The sequence below is a fragment of the Nerophis ophidion genome, linkage group LG04, assembly GCF_033978795.1.
Source record: "Nerophis ophidion isolate RoL-2023_Sa linkage group LG04, RoL_Noph_v1.0, whole genome shotgun sequence".
Taxonomy (NCBI): domain Eukaryota; kingdom Metazoa; phylum Chordata; class Actinopteri; order Syngnathiformes; family Syngnathidae; genus Nerophis; species Nerophis ophidion.
Window position 1 is genome coordinate 27,132,802 of NC_084614.1, and position 19,703 is coordinate 27,152,504.

The 19,703-nt window shown below is 37.5% G+C and overlaps 2 protein-coding genes across 2 annotated transcripts in view; one reads left to right on the forward strand and one right to left on the reverse strand.

Annotated features, from left to right (window-relative positions):
* The first annotated feature begins 1,349 nt into the window (after positions 1-1,349).
* Positions 1,350-4,552, forward strand: LOC133551234 (uncharacterized). Its single transcript, XM_061897733.1, has 5 exons — positions 1,350-1,369; positions 2,311-2,472; positions 2,553-2,654; positions 2,726-2,905; positions 2,985-4,552. Exons 2-5 carry the CDS (start codon positions 2,311-2,313, stop codon positions 3,156-3,158), a joined length of 618 nt encoding a protein of 205 aa, XP_061753717.1. The 5' UTR covers positions 1,350-1,369; the 3' UTR covers positions 3,159-4,552.
* Positions 3,429-19,703, reverse strand: part of myo1ca (myosin Ic, paralog a) — a 46,618-nt gene continuing 30,343 nt past the window's right edge. Inside the window, exons 19-32 of the mRNA XM_061897731.1 lie at positions 17,257-17,374; positions 17,060-17,173; positions 16,902-16,978; positions 16,748-16,816; positions 15,526-15,610; positions 15,230-15,389; positions 13,433-13,516; positions 13,248-13,341; positions 13,127-13,182; positions 12,914-13,049; positions 9,812-9,882; positions 9,639-9,736; positions 9,469-9,568; positions 3,429-9,364 (exon numbers count right to left, since the gene is read on the reverse strand). Coding sequence (XP_061753715.1) covers positions 9,338-9,364; positions 9,469-9,568; positions 9,639-9,736; positions 9,812-9,882; positions 12,914-13,049; positions 13,127-13,182; positions 13,248-13,341; positions 13,433-13,516; positions 15,230-15,389; positions 15,526-15,610; positions 16,748-16,816; positions 16,902-16,978; positions 17,060-17,173; positions 17,257-17,374 — 1,289 coding nt within the window. The 3' untranslated portion in view covers positions 3,429-9,337. The remainder of the gene's footprint in view (positions 9,365-9,468; positions 9,569-9,638; positions 9,737-9,811; positions 9,883-12,913; positions 13,050-13,126; positions 13,183-13,247; positions 13,342-13,432; positions 13,517-15,229; positions 15,390-15,525; positions 15,611-16,747; positions 16,817-16,901; positions 16,979-17,059; positions 17,174-17,256; positions 17,375-19,703) is intronic.

Below are 19,703 nucleotides of genomic sequence, written 5' to 3' on the forward strand. Positions count from 1 at the left end.
TTAACAAAGTATTGAGCAAAGGCTGTGAATACTAATGTGATTTTTTTAAAATAAATTTGAAACAGTTACAACAACAAAAAACATTTTAGTTTTTCATTATGGGGTATAGTCTGCAGAATTTTGAGGGCAAAAATTATTTATTCCATTTCGGAATATGGCTGTACAAATGTGTATATGTATATATATATATATATATATATATATATATATATATATATATATATATATATATATATATACATATATATATATATATATATATATATATATATATATATATGTAATAGTGATTAGATTATTGTCTCGAGAACAATATTAACTTCTAACATTAAATGAGAAAACTTTTTTTAAACTTTATTTCTTCTTTTTATTTTGCATATATACAGTACGCAATACACACAGATACCTACAAGTGTGTGTGTATATATATATATATATATATATATATATATATATATATATATATATATATATATATATATATATGTATGTGTGCGTATGTATACATATGCGTGTGTATCTGTGTATTTATATATACTGTCTATACATGTATGCGCACACGCAAACACGCACACACACACACATTTGTAGGCATTTGTGTGTATTGTGTACTGTATATATATGCAAAATAAAAAGAAGAAATAAAGTTTTAAAAAAAAGTTTTCACATTTAAAGTTAAAAGTTAATATTGTTCTCGAGACAATAATCTAATCACTATTACATTACATTACAACATTAAATTGCATCAGTTTATTTCCCCTTTGAAATTTACCGAAACCATCCTCCAGTTATTAGTCATCTGTCTCAAGAGACTCCTGGAATATTCTGTTTAGGTGCACAGTTAAATGTAATGCCTGAGGAAATAAATTATTTTTTTGTTTTTTATGTCAATTACAACAGATTCACTGTTGAATTGATTAATTGTTGTGAAAAACATTTATTTTAAAGGTTTAGATACTTGTTAAAGATTTTTATATGAAATAGTCTTAGCAAGGAAAGAACATTTCTAAGATTAAAAAAATAACTTTAGCATTGATAAACAAGGTATGTTAATAAAAAACACATATTATCAATCTTTAAAACACCAAGTATTACAGACTTTGACCACACAATCTCAACCAAAGTGTTCTCGACAATGGGAGCCAATTAAGACTTTGAAGTTTCCGATTGTGCCACTTCCCCTCTTTTGCATTACTCATGTGTCAAACCACAAGATGCAGCCACAATATACAGGGAAGAAAGAATTAAAAAAAAAAAAAGAAACAAAACTCCAGATCTCTCAGAAACCGAAAACATGTCACTTAATATAAAGTGAACGCGCAGCCCCACACTCACAGTTGCTGAGTGCTTTTTCTACTGCTCCTGCAAGGTATGTTCATCAATCACCTGGAATATACTGTTTATTTTAGGGTTTTTTTTTTAGTTTGAGTGTATTATTGTGTCAGACCACAGCAAACAGATTGTGACAGACGCAATTGAGCGAGTCTACTGTATGTTAGCATTTGGATTCTCTTGAATGATGATGGACGAAAGGCAGCAATCTTTTTTAATTTTGGAGCGGATTGCATACGACCTCGAGCTGCACTTCGATCATGTACTGATACTACTCTTGGTATCGACACCATCAATTTATGGATCGATCTGCCCTCTTACGCGTTATATGCCGACTGTGACAATGCTGACACACAAACAGTTGTTGTTATAGTATCCTCTTTCTGACTCTTATTAATCCACTTGCTAATGTAATTTTATAATTGCTTACTTTCTGCTGTACAATGCTTACATCTACATTTTTTAAACTTAACAAAACAATTTTTTTTTCTGTTGTTAACATGCCTGCTCCTGCTTGCTCTCTGTGTTTAACATGTTTAGACTCGCCCTGCAGTGATAATGGTACTTGATACTGATATTTAAGACATAAAAAAAATTTAGTTTTTCTGCCGTGATGGGGGTGATTTTCATTAATTAGGGGAGCGGCTTCTTGCTGTATATGGCGATCGATAAACTATGATGTAGCTGACAAGCTAGACTATAATTGAATTAGCTACAATACAAAAATAAATACAATACAATGTTAGCCAGAGGAGTTTGACATTTGTGATCGGCATTGAAAGGCATTCATCAGCAATTGCAATCATGTACTTTTTTTTAAAAGAAAATTGTCCGATACTAATTGGTGGCCGGTGAATTGGCACATCCCTAATCTATAAAAGTGATCAATATGTACTTCTTTTAATGCAAACATGTGTTTATCCTTACTGTGTTCATTGGTGAGAAGTTAAAAAGTGTTCATACCCATTTTATTTCCAGATGATGACTATTTGGTGCTGCGCGCTTGGTATTCTTTGCTGCATGTGGAACTGTGCCGAGTCATCAGATCCATCCTTCGGCCTCCACCAGGCAAAATACAGCGACGCCTTCCTCCTCGCAAGGTCTACCCGAAGCCGTGTCCAGCAGCTGCTGAATAAATATGTAAGTGGTGAACACTTCCAACAAACCGCCATCTTGTGCCTGCTCAGCTTTAACTGTGGATTTTTGATTGTCTTCATCAGAAGGAGCAGCAGTTAGGAAACAAGGACTTTGAGGACAGAGGTGGGTATTTAGAGGAGCTACCTGTGCTTTCTATAGACTTCGACAGCTGGCTACAGCTTACGGTCAGTGACTTTATGTAAAAGAAAAAATAAGCTACCTTTATTAGACTTCTTACATTTTGTTGTGCATCCAGGATTGGGAACGACTACATGCCGCTCTGTCAGACATCCAAACCTACAGGAATATGTTGGAGTGGAAGAGGAAAGGTCTGGAAACGAATGACAAAGATAAAGGGGTGCACTGCACTTTATGTGAGAGCATCAAACACATTGAGCTGGACTTAAGGGACCTGATGAGACAAATCAGCAGTCAGGTACGCTTCCACAAATATTTGTTCTCATGAACATTGTGCACATGCAAAGAAAATACTGACATTTTGCTTACTGGTCTAGATGAGCCACATTCAGGGCAGGAAAGTCACTTTTCCCGCCTCTCGGTCGCCTTCGAGCTACGCCTCTAAAACTGTGTGGGAAAGCCGAGTTGAAGGTTACATCATTCTGCGGGATTTTGACCGTTACCTCACCAGGCTGGCCCGTGACTTCCTCATTCTGGCTGTTAAAAAATAGTAATACTGGACAAAAACATGAGCTTTGGTGTCATGGTGGCCTTACATCATTGAAGTTGGTTTGTCAGACACAACTCAAAGGGCTTTTCTGGGTATTTCCCACAGTTTCTGTCTTGCTAAAATCCTACAACACAAAACATAACATCCTGTTTTGTTTGCAAAACCCTTAATCCACTGGATTTTCCAAATATAGATAATGCTATTTATTTGACTTATTTATTACCTTGACTTGTACAACGGTTGTTTTATTTCTCTTACAGAGACACAGAGATAGTGTTTTGCATATTTATTATTTTATAGAGTAAACATATGTTTGTATAAGGCTGTCAATAAAAAGATCAAACATGTGATGACTCCATGTATTATTCTAAACACAATTATGTCATTTCCTCAAATAGTGGCCTTGACTCCTACAGACGCCTCAATTAATTGTGTACCCCAACATACAACGGACTCAGTCACGATATACTTTTTTTTACCACCTACAGAGCACACGCGGCATTTTTGTAAAGCTAAACTGTATAAAGGTACTAAAAAAAGAAAAAGCAAGTAAACATTCAAAGTGAAACCGCACTTTTTTTTAGGTATTTTGGCCATTATCCACAATCCTTTTCTGTGCATTTTAAATAGTAAACAACTGCTGTTACGATGCAGGTAATAGTGATACGATCTACAGAAGTGACTGATTAAAGAACTGTGTTACTTTTCAAACTGTGTGTGATGTTGCAGTGGCCAAAATATTAAACATACCTGATGCACATACTATACTTACTTAATGAATACTTCTACTACTTTGCTACTGTATTTTAATGTTGGTCATTATGGTGGTACTTGGAGAGACACATTTTTTTCTGAGGTGGTACTTGGTGAAAAAAGTTTGACAACCACTGATCTACAGTACTACGCCTATAAGGCGCTCTAAAAATCCCTCCAACACCATTTTAGATACCCGTACATCTTTTAAGTATGTATGTAATGTAGCAACATTCAGAATAACATGTCATATTTACAGTACTTTGATCATTAAAAGCATTACGATAATTTTTTTCCCTGGGTAAGTTCACTGAGTGCATAGCAACAAACTCCACTTCCGTCAATGACAAAAACATGGCAAGCACTTTCTGTGTTTGCTACAACTATTTGCAGACTTAATGAGAGTCTTGGAGCGTTATCATGTTGCACTTAAAGCTGCATGATTATTTGGTTTTAATCCTAATCCGCAAAAATAATTATGACATTGCTAAATAATAAAGAAAATGGTTGAAATCAAAGTACCTCTCTATTATGTTTTGCTCCTCCATGTGAGGTTCCTCCTCCCTGCAAGAGCACACTTCACCCACACACTAATATGCGCACGCATGCACACACACACACACACACACACACACACACACACACACACATTGCAAATTATTTGCGACTTGCTAAGATTCTAAATTGTATTTCTATAAATATCTACAGATTTTAGTCATGTAATTTACATCATAATCTTAATTTTAGCATGAATAATTTCTATTTGTGTATTGTGGTCTAAAAATTTTAAAATTGAGAAAACAACTATTCAAGTAAGATATTTTGGTTTTCCAGACATAGAAAATCTTTTTTAAAGATTCTGCAACATCGCGAGGATGCTTAATTTAAGAATTGCAGGTTGACTAATGCTTGATTTCGGAATAAAATGGCCATTTCTATCCTACAAATCCTGCTAATTTCCTGATATACAAATCTTAATTTAGCAAGCCTTAATAAGAAAAATTAACTAGCTGCATGGACGAATAATTTTACTAGGTTTTAGTATTTTTTTTTACTAGAATCTATTTTTTTATATCAGTTTTTGTCAGCTCTTTTTTTTGCAGTGCGCGCACACACACACACACACACACACACACGCACACACACGCACACACACACACACACACACACACACACACACACACACACACACACACACACACACACACACACACACACACACACACACACACACACACACAAATAAACTCACTGGCGCCTCCAAATTCTCCCAAATTGAAGTGTGGCGAAACACACAGCATATACACCTGCCCTGCCAGAGAAGATGCACCAGAAGAATCTGTGGCGTCAATTTTGCAAATGTAACATTTACAACATGCAATAGAAAATAGATGGATGGATGAAATAAAGTAAAAGAGAGAAGTGTTGCTTGCGTTGTGCATTTATTTGGTAATCAAATGAAAGTGGTCATCAAAAGTGAAGTATTTGCCGTGTCAGCGGATATCCACTTCCACAAGCCTATAGAGCGTGCATACAAATATGTTGCGAGGCATGCAGAAAGTTATGTTTTTTGCTTGTTTCTGTCAGTAACGTAAAGGCAGCTTTAAGTAGAATAGGAACTTTTTTCAAATCTGCAGGATATTCGTACTTGCTCCTTGCTCTACAGTATCTCTACTACTACTTTTGTTCATACTTCCGGTTACACTCTACCGCAAAGACTTCAGGGTAATGTAGTTACTCTACAAGTACCACCACACAGAAAATCTGCAGAAGAAAATCACTTCCATAAGTGCCAAGAACTTCAACACGCAGCTTGGAGACGTCATTATGTTATATGGCAACACGTTGCCCTCTTGGTGAAATAATTAAACCTATTATGTGGCTCTTGGACCATTTGTGGGAAACAGCGTTTTTATGGACCGGCAGCACATTGTAGAAATAAAAATAAAACCCCAGCAAAAAAGCATAGAGTAATGTGGAAAAGCTAAAATGTTAAAACCAAAAACTAATAAGGATTTGTCTTTAGATATACGGTATGTATAGCATTTTATTAGCCAATTTCATTTTAAATAAGATAATGATTTCAGCAACAATTTCTGTTATCCTTTGTAATTTTTACCCAAAAATGTAAATCGTTATAGAAAAATGAGTTTTCAGAGAAAAAGATGTAAATAATAAATGATAAATGGGTTGTACTTGTATAGCGCTTTTCTACCTTCAAGGTACTCAAAGCGCTTTGACACTACTTCCACATTTACCCATTCACACACACATTCACACACTGATGGAGGGAGCTGCCATGCAAGGCGCCAACCAGCACCCATCAGGAGCAAGGGTGAAGTGTCTTGCTCAGGACACAACGGACGTGACGAGGTTGGTTCTAGGTGGGAATTGAACCAGGGACGCTCGGGTTGCGCACGGCCACTCTCCCCACTGCGCCACGCCGTCCCCATATTTTATTTATGGCCTAAATCATCCATGTCACACCGCGGTGAGGGATGTCTTGTCTTGGTTTCTATTGTCTTGTGAATTGCATGTTTTTCTTTGAAAAGTAACTCCTCTTGTTTCAGATCACTTGCCCTTCCTTTTGTATCATCAGTCTGACGTCATCCCTGACCCCTGATTGTTTCCACCTGTTTCCCAATTACCCTCATGTGTCCTATAAGTCCACGCCTCCCCTGGTTCTGTGCCAGATTGTCTCGAGTTGTCGTGCCTTTCTTGCGTCCATGTTCATGCCTTGCCTCGTCCCGCATTTGTATTCCTTGATCCTGAATTCCTTCGTTGGTATTTTGAGTTTGACTTTTCTCCTCCTCAGCAGAGTGATTTTTTGTTATTTAGTTTTTTTAGCCTAAGTGGTGAGTTATAATTTTTTCTTACGATTCTTTCTTTTCTCAGGTTTTTGGGTGATTTTTTGTTAACCTTTATTAGATTAAAGTAAGTGTAAACATTTTTTATAGCCTTTGTTTCTTCCTCCTATTGGAGTGTTTTCTATTAAGTTTTATAGCAGATACAGTGCAAATTATAGTTTGTCTTTGTTTTTGTGTTTTTCTCCTTTCAGGAGTGATTCTCGGTTGTTCGTTTTTTTGGAACTTTTTTTGCCGACAGTTGGTTATTGTAGATAGTGTATTACCCTGACTCTGGAGGTGAAAGCCGTTAAAATAAAAGCCTGACAAAGTATCCCTACTCTGCATCTGAGTCCAATCCTTTTGTTCAAGCCTGACAATCCAGCCCTAGTAACAATATTGCTAAACATTTCAAATAAGAACATAAAACAATGACTCATACTTGCCAACCCTCCAGACTCTCGATTTCCAGTGCCCCTCCCGAATAACTTCAAAGTCAACCATTCTCTCGAATTTCTCCCGATTTCCAACCGGACAAACAAAATTGGGGTCGTGCCCTAAAGGCACTGCCTTTAGCGTCCTCGACAACCTGTCGTCACGTCCGCTTTTCCTCCGTACAAACAGCGTGTCGGCCCGGTCACAGAATACATGCAGCTTTTAAAAATACTCATAGTTAAAGCAAGGCATAATTCATCAACAGCCATACAGGTCACACTGAGGGTGGCCGTATAAACAACTTTAACACTGTTACAAATATGCGCCACACTGTTAACACACACCAAACAAGAATGACAAACACATTTCGAGAGAACATCCGCACCGTAACACAACATAATCACAATAGAACAAATACCCAGAGCCCCTTGCAACTAACATTTCCGGGACGCTACAATATACACCCCCGCTACCACCAAACCCCGCCCACCTCAACCCCGCCCCCCCCACCACCACCTCAACCCACCCCCCCATCTCCCGAATTCGAAGGTCTCAAGGTTGGCAAGTATGGTGACTTACAATATTCGCTCTCACTTGGATGCCGTCTAATGGGATGGTTGTATCTTTCAGCACTTATGTAAACCTTGAGATACTTAATTCAGAATAATCCTCACTTCCTCGTGATGTTGCTTTGGTCTGAAAGCTAAGTTTAGGGCCATATAGTATCAAGTTAGTAGCGTGTGGATTTACAAAGTTGACCAACTTCCCAGCTTGGTGCCACAACCTTCTACCATACAGGTGAGATGCATGATTTTTTTTACTAACTCAAAAGCAGTAGAGCAGTAGGTCGCGGGTCGCAACTAACGCTCTTAGCACCTCAAGCTAGGTATTAGGTAGGAGCTAACTACTTACTACTGCCATGAAGATCACTGCCTGCTCTCTCCCCTCCCTAGATGAACTGTACAGTGCCAGGTGCCTCAAAAAGGCCCAAAACATAATAAAGGACCCATCTCACCCTGGACATAAACTTTTTGAACTGATGCCCTCAGGCAGGAGATATAGGACAATAAAATGCCAGACAAACCAATTTAAGAACACTTTTTATCCGAGAGCAATAGTGTCGCTGAACACAAGATGACAAAAATGACTGTGCATGTGAGCTGTATGCTTGGTATGTTTATGAATTTTGTGTATTTTTATCTATTTATCAATGTTCTTATGTTTTTATGTGTTATGAATTTGCACTGAATTAGTTTTGAATACAATTTTGTTGTACAATGTACAATGACAATAAAGATATATTCTATTCTATTCTATTCTATTTGCTCGTGGTCAGAGGAGCAGTGTGAGCAAGGCGACTTGTCGCTACACTACAAAAGTAGTTCCTCTGTGTTATCTCTTACAATAATGTCGCGGCAGCTTGGTTAATACGTAGGTCACAGCATGTAAATAGAGCGTTGTCTGGCCTTTTGGAAACGATTAATTCCAATTATCCGTATTCTTAGCCGCCTTTTATTAGCAGTTTTTAACGACTTAGAATTTACAGAAAAAGGACCGACGTGTGTTATTGTCTCACATAAGGATTATGGTTGACGGGCAAAATAAGGTGATCTGAAGAAAGCTAGTGAGTTACTTTTACACGATTGGTTGTGGCAAATATATTTGGAGCTGAGTGTTCGCCCTTGCTCATAAACCTATTATAACGGCCGTGCCGGAGCGTGGGGGGCTTCAGTGGGTAAAATCATTGTTTTTTTTAGCAATAAATATGGTGGAGACTTTTGGAAAACTCTGAAATGGGAGCATGTGTTGTTCTTCTAGGCTCCCCCATCTATCAGCACTGGCGGCTCTATCTTGTGACATTAGGAAGAGTGCTGTTGGAATTGCTGAGATTATTCGAATCCTTGATGTTTGATGTTATCGAATTTGTAAAAAACATTTCAATACTAACAAAATACTATATATCGGTCTCCCCTTTTTAAATTGCCATATCTCAAATAGACGCACGGTAAACCCCTGGTCACTATATGAGGAAATATGGTATGCGTGTATTAGGGTTTTACAATACACATGCTGCATTTGTGGTGACAGTAAAGCTTAACCCTTCAGTAAGCGAAAAGTGTTAGTTAACATTTGGTTGAATTGTGCTTCTTCATGTGGTGTTGATCCGAGGAGCAGTCTATGGCACAAAGTCAAATTGAATGCAGTAATTAGGCTTTTTTAAATATATATAATCCACAATGATTATGATTTGACTCTACATGTGAGCATCTGCTAACTCACCACTAACAGATGTCCTCTTTTGCCTTTGGCCACCTTCAGCTCTGAGCCCCTGACGAAATCTACAATTCCCTCGGTGCCTCGAGCCCCTGCATACCTAATACTAATAAAAAGACAGCTGTGTTAAAACACCCTTTGTGGACCTCTGCTGCAGCCATTGGAGAGAGTCTCACCTTCCAGGCTTGATGTTGATATAGTTTAACATGCGGGCTATAAGGGCTAGTTTTGTCACTAGCTCTATCACATGGTTGCAGTGCAGCAGCACATCACCCTGATGGGGGAGATACATACAGATTGAGGGTGACCCCATGTATACATACAAATAAACAAATATTTACTGGCCTACCTTTTGCTTGTTGTCCTCAGTGGGCATGTGCAGAACAACCATTCCATCGCTGAGAGAGCTCACAGAGATACCTTAGTGTTGAATTGAGAAAATATTGAGTCACTTAGCAGGAAGTGGACACAAAAAATGCAGTAAGAGTACAGCATTAGCTCGCTTTTTGTACGCCTGCCACTTTTGTTTGATTTAGTTTTTTGTGTGACTCAGTCTCCAACCAAAATAACCCACCATGGAGCCAAACATGCCATGATTTGTTAGTGTTGGACACCCAGGCTATAAGGACAGCAGTAATGTGCAGCAATATCTGTCCTAGATCCCACTCAAACTGAGCAAATCCACATGCAAAACACAAAGTACAAAAACAAATACGAGGAAAAAGGCAACAGAATGCATGTAATACCCTGTGCTGAAGAATCTCTCCTTATTAGTGATTACAAACTGAGCCGCCCTTCCCAATGCACAGCAAGTTTGCTGTGTATAGGGCCCCACAAGCCCTGGAGGGCCCCATTTTGCTTGAAAAAGTTGATGGAAAATGTCAATGAATAACATGGGGCTTCATATGAAATTTTACCCTATATGTATCCTTGGCCACTTTCTGCTCTGTTACCGATAAGAATATAAAGATACATATCCCCCACAATTTTCATGATTCCTCCCCCATGGCACGCAACATTAGTGCTGGGCTTATTTAATAAACAGCCATACTGTGTTGAGAGTAAACACTTATACTGGGATCAAACACTGGTTGAAGATGTGTCAGAAAGATAAGAAAATATATATTTACAGGATGATTAAACAAATTAAATTAAACTAAATTTATTAAATTGCACTGAAAAAAATATATATTTAAACAATTTATTTTCCATAAATTAATGTTGGACTAAAACATGCCATCCATCCATTTTCTACCGCTTATTCCCTTTGAGGTCGTGAGGAGCGCTGGTGCCTATCTCAGATACAATTGGGCGGAAGGCGGGGTACACCCTGGACAAGTCGCCACCTCATCGCAGGGCCAACACAGATAGACAGACAACATTCACACTCACATTCACACACTAGGGCCAATTTAGTGTTGCCAATCAACCTAAAACACAAAGTCCAAAAACGAAAACATGCATTAACTTCAATTAAAGTTTGATTAAAAAACTGTATTTATTGTTTTTAATGTGTGGTGCCCTGAAAATACTATCATGATTAGCCAGAAGTGGCACTAATTATAAACAGCTGCAATCCACAGCTTACTCTGTAAAAATAATGCACTCAACATAATACAGGAAAAAAAAGGAACAAAATAAGCAGAAGAAGTAGAAAGAAAGGTGAAAGTGGCAGCTATTTGAAAAATAGGTGAGAAACACAATTGAAATTAAGATTGGCTATCACCTTCCTCACCTGGCTCAAGAGTCTTCAATAAAGTGATGTTAAATGTTCACTTATTACATTTCATTTGTGATTAAATGTATTTCACATTGTTTTCTGCATGTACAACAATAATTATTCTCTGTGAAATGTGTTTTGTGCTAATACTTTTTCAAATTTAAATTATTTCTTATCGGAAAAAAAGGCTTCAGTTTTGTACGATTTTGTCTTTGTCTATCTTTTTGGAACAGATTTCTAACAAAAACAGAGGTAGACCTAACTGTATTTGGATGGTTGTAATCCCCTATAAAAATGCTGAGAGTTCTGTTATTGAGGGCAAACGCCAATTGTTGAACAATTGCTCAGCTCGGATTGCTGATACACTTTCAGCATTGCTCATAGAATTTTACAGCACTTTGTGAAAATTTTAAGTCACCTTTAAATATGTTGTTTTAATGTGCACATAGAACTACAATGTCATTTTTTAGGGCTACGACTTCTCTGCCAACACTGGATTGTTAACATTTAAAAGGGCTTTACAAATAAAGTTGATATGGTATGGTAGGCTGACCGTATTCTGAAATCCCAAAAAGAGGACGCATATATGCGTGCCAAAGCGCACGCCAAAGCTGGGTCAAGGTGAAAATTTGCCAATGATACTTGAATTTCCTTTAATAAATAACATATTTATTTAAATTAAGCATTTTTTCTCCTCTGTTGACAGCAGTGTTGGCGCTAGGAATTTTCTTGATGGGGTCCCAGGAGAGGATTGGGAGAATGTCATGTGGTCAGATGAAACCAAAATAGAACTTTTTGGTATAAACTCAACTCGTGGTGTTTGGAGGAAGAAGAATACTGAGTTGCATCCCAAGAACACCAAACCTACTGTGAAGCATAGGGGTGGAAACATCATGCTTTGGGGCTGTTTTTCTGCTAAGGGGACTGGACGATTGATCTGTGTTAAGGAAAGAATGAATGGGGCCATGTATCGTGAGATTTTGAGCCAAAACCTCCTTCCATCAGTGAGAGCTTTGAATGGTTGACCAAATACTTATTTTCCACCATAATTTACCAATCAATTCTTTAAAATTCCAATAATGTGAATTCCTGGATTTTTTTCTTCACATTCTGTCTCTCACAGTTGAAGTGTACCCATGATGAAAATTACAGACCTCTGTCATCATTTTAAGTGGGAGAACTTGCACAATCGGTGGCTGACTAAATACTTTTTTGCCCCACTGTACATCTAACACAATTTCCCAACTCATATGGAAACGGGGTATGTACACGCAACCCTGACTCAAAACACTAGACATTTGAGGCATTTAAGAAACCCCGCCCGGACAACCCGGACAGGCCTGTAAAAGAGGACATGTCCGGGGAAAATAGGACGTATAATCAGTCTGTGGTATGGTATGGTAAAAAAAAAAAAAAATTATATTTGTAATGTCATTCAAAAATTTTAGAGAGCAAGCTACTTCCTGGTTCATGGATAATAACAAACAAATGAGGGGGTGCCCTTGTGACTGATAGGATAACGACAAATTATTTTATAAGCACTTTTATCCAGATCCCCACCAAAATGTAACATATTGGCCCATTCATCACCCTCTAAGCTAGTTTTTTGTGCAATCTTACAGTGTCTGTCCTACTGCAGTATTTGCTATTTTTAAGTGTAAAAAGACAGTTAAAATGTTGCACAGTAGACATTCTTTAACACTGTTATACTACAATGATGGTAATTAAGACCTCCGAGAGAAGCGTAGTCGATCTTCTGCTTGATCTTGGTCTTCTCAACCAGCACAGCAAAGGTGTTAGAGAGCAGCAGCTGCCGAGATCGAGGCTTGAAACCTCTTCTGTCGTACTTTGTGACTGGGACGCCATACTGAGGAGCACAAGCAGATGTACTGTGTTGCAGCTCGAACATCCATCCAAACATTTTAACTGTAAGGACAGTCTCACCTGTACTTTGTCACTGCCGAGTGTCTGGAGAACTTTCAGATTGATCTGATCATGTTCTATAAAAAGCACCAGGAAAATTAGATACTGTATTTTTGTAATTAGAGAGGGTGTCAACACGCACCAATCCTGGTGTCCAAAAACAGCCTGCCAACGCTCTGAGGATAGTTCTCTTTCTGATCCTTGAAGATCTCACTGGCAACCACCTTTTGCGTCATCTAGCCGAGAGAAAGCCATCACGCAAACTGTTCGAATCCGCACTGTTTTGATTCAGTGAGAGCATGCATTATTTCAATTTGTCAAACAAACTTGATTTTTCCATTCGGGCTGGATCCCGTTGCAATACTTCATGACCATGTTTCGCATGTGCAGTTTCCAGAGGTGCTCCGAGGCCTGCACGGGAAAGCAAAATATGCAATCCACATTTCTATTTACAGAGCAATGTGGGGCCTCCCAGTATCATTGAGAATGGCTCTAATAAGGATTACTCTTGATACTTCTCAGATGTCTCAGATGAAACTTAAAAAAATTACAATATGAACGAGAGTCGTTGAAAGCTTTAATAACTTCTTTGTAAATCCATCCGTCCATCCATTTTACCGCTTGTTCCTTTTGGCGACGCGGGGGGTGCTGGAGCCTATCTCAGCTGCATTTGGCTATTGGACAAAATCCATAAGGAAAGACGACATATCCTTTGTCAGTTGAGGACTTGAATGATACCATAGAAAGTTCTTTACTACTGTCTGCAGCTCTAAATATATCTTAAGGCGTACCGTAGGGATCAATACTGGGACCCTAATTGTTCTATCTCTACTGTATATAAACGACATTTGTAAAGTTAGAACGGATTTAAAGTTGGTACTATTTGATACTAGTTGATACATTCACATTTTGTTAAGGAAATAACACAGACGCTAATACAAATAATAACATAAGAAATTATTAAATTAAAGAGAGGGTTTTACGAAAATCTTTGAATCTCAGTAAAAGTAAAATAATGCTATTTGGTAACACTAACTTAGAAAGTCAAACATAAGTCAAATACAAATACACAATGTAGACATTGACAGGGTAAAATAAATCATCTTTAGGTGTAATTAATAGATGATAGAATTAACTGGAACTATCATACAAAATGATATAATTATATAAGGTGGCAATAAATACTTTAATAATGAACATAGCAAAATAAGTTCTGGACCAAAAATCAGTCCACATTTTCTACTGCTCACAAGTGTTCACATATTTGTTACCAAATTTGTATTGTATTGTGTAGAAATATGGGGAAATAAATGCAAAAGTACAGTTTATTCAGTCACTGTTTGAAAAAAAAAAGTAAGTTAGAATAATATACAATGTTAGCTATTGAGAACATTGAAACCCTTTTATTTATTGAATCAAAAATATTAAAAGTCAATGACTTGGTGCATTTGCAAACAGCTAAATGTACATGGCAAACTATAACCTACTACCCAATAATGTACAACAATTTTTCTCAAAAAAAGAGGAGAAATATAACCTTATAGAAAAATGTAACTTAAATAATTTCTATGCATGTACAACACTTAAGACCTTTAGTATATCAGCATGTGGAATTAAATTATTAAATAGATTAAGCTAAAAAGTACTGATAAAAATATTGAACCTTATCAAAAAACAAGCCAATATTATTCATCTCATTATGTCATCACAACTTACTTAAGTATTTATTCATGAAGACTTTATTAATTATTTATTAAATGTTTTGAATGAGAAATTGAGTGCAGGAAGTGAAAAAAATTGTTAGAAATTGTTATGAAACGGAAAAGATGTTGGATTAAATATGCTGTGCTTCTTCCTACTCCTTTTCGGACATTTTCTAATGAGAAACTGTAAATATGTGATGTACCATACTGTAACTGTATGTATGTTCGAAACAAACTAATATCATAACTATAACCATGACCTACTATTTATGACAAGTGGCGGTTTTAGCTTCAATGGGCAGGACCCCTGTATAGAATGCTGCTGTGCGGAAATGCAAATGTGGGCAACAGCTAAAACCAACACTATTAATGACCCTCAATGTTTCCTGGTGATGTTTCTGTACACAACAACTGAATTTACCTCAGTCACAGAGGGAGGAGATGCCAGCCAGCTTTTGTCCAAAACACTTGTGGGTAGGTGTTTGCTAAGCTTAATGAGGAAGGAGTAGCGCACATGATCCAGGAAGTATTCATTTTCCGGGCAGTAGTCCTCATGACGATAGATGAAGCCTTTTATGAACCTGACAGTTAAATAGACACAAGGACAAACTAACCAGACAAGTCTTTAGGTACATCTGAAATATAATTATGTACGGTACATGTGCACCTAATTTTGTGAGTGTAATTTAAAATTGTATAACAAAGACAGTTAGGCACCTGCGTATCAACTCAGCAGCCTGTCTGCGCCTCCTTGCCCTCCGGCGTCCTTTCATCCCTCGCCACGCAGACTGAATCACTATGACTATACAGGCACGTACAATATTATATACATTAATATGCGTATAAAATGGCATTAATAGCATGCATGACAGATTTTTTTTCAAATTCACCATAAAAAATAATAAATATTTACTGAAACATCTGTATATACAGGATATTGTAAAGTCTCTTTACAATGTACCAAATAAATTATAAAAACAATTTAACAGTCAAATATATGTAAATGATTACAAAGTGTTTTTAATATACAACCATATGGTACTATTAGCTGCACAAAGCATATTACAAGGCCCCTCTACTGCTGACAACATTTACACTTATTTTATAGTTCTGAACCTAAAAATTATATCTGTTGGTCGAATTCCCTGCAAAACAATTTCATGATGTGTAGTATGTGTTTTGGTAGCATCTTCATCCCGAATCACGATATCTTCACGCAAAATATAAAGGAATTATTCAAAATGTCTGTAACAATGCAATGCAACAATGCAACAAATACATTGTTGCAGGTTGTAAAAATACAACTAAAGAAGGGGTCAGCCTGCATACATTTCTAAATTATGGGAATATGAGGAAAGTATGGACCTCTCCAGTGTAATTGACGAGCACCAAATGGAATGGACCAAGAGGGAGGAGTGTAATTTGTCGCAATCATTTTAATAGTTCTGACTTTTGGTTGGAGTTTGAATGGAAAACATTTCAATTACTCAAGTCAAATGCTAGCTCTAATATTAAGAGCATCCTCAAGGGGAAAAATCAGAACCTGGGAAAAACGAAACGAAAACGAGGGAAAAAGAAGTTAAGCCGCTAGTATTCTATTTTGCGTCCTCTTCTACTGTTTTCCTCAAAATGCTAGAACAAATGCTTAAATAGCATGAAGAATAACACCCCTATGTGTTTAGGACTCTTGTGTAAGGGGGTGTAGAATTTGGTGCTATGCCCTCGATGGTGACATGTAAGCTGAGCTAACATTAATAATTTAAAAAGAGTTGAATTTGAATTCAGTTTTTGCAAATCTGTGGTAAAGAAATGCATTTTATAATTATTTTTATGTGTATATTTTTAATGTAATTCTAACTTACATTAAGGAAAAAAAACATGTATGGTTTCACAATTTCAACAATGATTGCGATTATAGTAATGTGTAAGGTGTACTGACTTGCATGTCTGATGCGTTTGTATTTGGCTCTCTCTCTGTAGCCTCTCCACGATGTCTGCAGGGTCAAAGCTGAGACAAAGAACATGAAGTTAGTAGGGAATTATTTCAAACATATTTTTATTTTTTAACATATGCTTGTAATCGTGTCACACACCTATCTCTGGTTTTTTGGCTTGTAGTGCATCTTCAGTTAGAAAAAGTGTTTTGGGCAAATGGATGAATATTTTGGACCTGCCAAGAATTTTTGTAAAAAAAATAGAAAACTACAACACATGAAAAATTATTAAAGATCCCCTTGGGAGCAAACATTACCTGCCAAGTTTGTACTCTTCTGGTTGGTAGCCCAGGTAGTTTACCAGTGTGGCCACACCATCTTCAAGCCTACCATCCCAGTTGGGCCATGTCTCAGGACACAGAGGCTTGTACCTGGAGGTGTTACCACGTAAACATGACGACAGAAGGACAAACGCAGAATATCCAGGAGATCTGCGACTTAAGTGAGTGGTCACCTTTGCAGGAAGGCTTCAAAGCTGCGTCTGTAGGCAAAGCCAGCTCTTCTGACCCTCAGGTTTTCCATCAGGCCTAAGTACCTCACCTGATGTCTGACAAGAACTTCATCAAAGTGCCCTGCAGGTGGAAATCATATAAGTTTGTGTGAGATATTGTGTTTGTGATACAGTGTATCTGGAAAGTATTCACAGCACTTCACCTTTTCCACATGTTATTATGTTACAAACCTAGACCAAAATAGAATAAATAAATTTTGGTCTTCAAAATTCAACATAATGACAATATGAAAAGTTGTTTTATTTTTATTTTGCTAAATTCTTACAACTGAAAATGTTAATGTACATAAGTATTCATACCCTTTGCTCAATACTTTGTTGATCCACCTATCTTTGGGCAGTTTTGCCCATTCCTCTTTTAGCACCTAAGTAGCTCAATCAGAATGGATGGGAAGTGTTGGTTTTCATCCAGGGTGTCTCTGTGCATTTCTGCATTTTTCTTATTCCAGTCACGCTAACAGAGCTCCAGCATTTCTCTGTGGGTAAAGGCAAACCTTCCAGAAAGACAACAACCTCTGCAGCAATCCACCAATCAGGCCTGTATAGTAGTGGCCAGAAGGAACCCATTTCTTTGTGAAAAGTTTGCCAAAATGCATCTAAAAGACTCCCAGACCATGAGAAAAAAAAATATCTGGTCTGATGAGACAAATATTGAACTCTTTTGCGTGAATGCCAGGCATCATGTTTAGAGGAAACCAGGTATCGCTCACCACCAGGCCAATACCATCTCTACAGTGAAGCATGATCTCTACAGTGGCAGCATCATGTTGTGGATATTTTTTTAGTGGCAGGAACTAGGAAACTAGCCAGGATAGAGGGACATATGAATGCAGTAATGTACAGAGACATCCTGGATGAAAACCATCTTTTCCCATCCAACCTGATGGAAATTGAGAGGTGTTATAAAGAGGAAAGGGCAAAGAGGAATGGGCGAAACTGCCCAACGAAAGGTGTACCAAGCTTGTGGCTTTGTATTAAAAAAAATGTACTGCTGTAATTGCTGCCACAGGTGCATCAACAACATGTTGAGCAAAGGCTGTTAATACTCATGTACATGTCATTTTTTATTTCTCGTTTTTTTATTTTAATAAATTTGCTAGTCTTTTAAAACCTTTTCAAATTGTCATTATTAGGTATTTAATTTATTCAATTTTGGAATAAGGCAGTAACAAAAAAAAGTGGAAAAAGTTAAGCGGCTTTGCAGATTGGAGATTACACACGATTTATGTAAGTGGGGTACTTAGCCTCCACCAAGGAGGTTATGTTATCATAGAATAGCACAGAATAAACCTATGTTAGTTTTCTGCGTTGGAGATATTCAGGTTTCACATTAGCAGCACACATGAGTGTGTCAGTATCGGAAAAAGACGGAATATCAATGAAATGTCCACTGCAAAAGACACTGGTTCTTAAGAGGATTCATGCAGATGGTGACTGTACATAATGAATAAAAAACAAATATACAGATGACTATAGCTACTTTACTGGTACGTATCTTGTTGGTGAAAAACTATATCTGTATGCAGTAAATAGGTACGCAATATTGTGAGTGAATACACACGCTATACAAGGGGTGCCCACACTTTTTCTGCAGGCGAGCTACTTTTCAATTGACCAACTTGAGGGGATCTACCTCATTTATATATATCATTTATATTTATTTATTTATGAAAGAGACATTTTTGTAAACAAGTTAAATGTGTTTAATGATAATACAAGCATGTGTAACACATATAGATGTCTTTCTTTCACAAAGACAAGAATATAAGTTGGTGTATTACCTGATTCTGATGACTTGCATTGATTGGAATCAGACAGTAATGATGATAACGCCCACATTTTCAAATGGAGGAGAAAAAAAGTTGTCCTTTCTGTACAATACCACATGAAAGTGGTTGGTTTTTGGCATCTAATTCATCCAGCTTCCATACACTTTACAAGAAAAACATTGGCGGCAAATTCCGTAGCTTGCTTGATTGACATTCACGGCACCCGAGGGTCTTGTGAGATGATGCTGGCTGCTGCCAGTTCATTATTATGAAAAAATGACAGAGAGGAAGGCGAGAAACACTTTTTATTTCAACAGACTTTCGCGCCGTCCCTTCCGTCAAAACTCTAAAGGCCGACTGCACATTTCCTATCTTCACAATAATAGCCCTGCTTCATGCTGCCTGCGCTAACAAAATAAGAGTCTCGGAAAGCTGGCGTGCACAAGTGAAGTGCACGCCAGCTTTCTGAGGGATCGCTTGTGCACGCCAGTTTTCCGAGACTCTGTATTTAGTTAGCGCAGGCAGCATGAAGCAGGGCTTTTATTGTGAAGATAGGAAATGTGCAGTCGGCCTTTAGAGTTTGGACGGAAGGTACAGCGCGAGAGTCTGTTGAAATAAAAA

Coding starts and splice junctions, on each gene's coding strand:
- LOC133551234 (XM_061897733.1), top strand. CDS start 2,311: ATGATGACTATTTGGTGCTGCGCGCTTGGTATTCTTTGCTGCATGTGG. Junction 2,655..2,725: donor ACAGCTGGCTACAGCTTACG/GTCAGTGACTTT, acceptor TTGTGCATCCAG/GATTGGGAACGACTACATGC. Junction 2,906..2,984: donor TGAGACAAATCAGCAGTCAG/GTACGCTTCCAC, acceptor TTACTGGTCTAG/ATGAGCCACATTCAGGGCAG.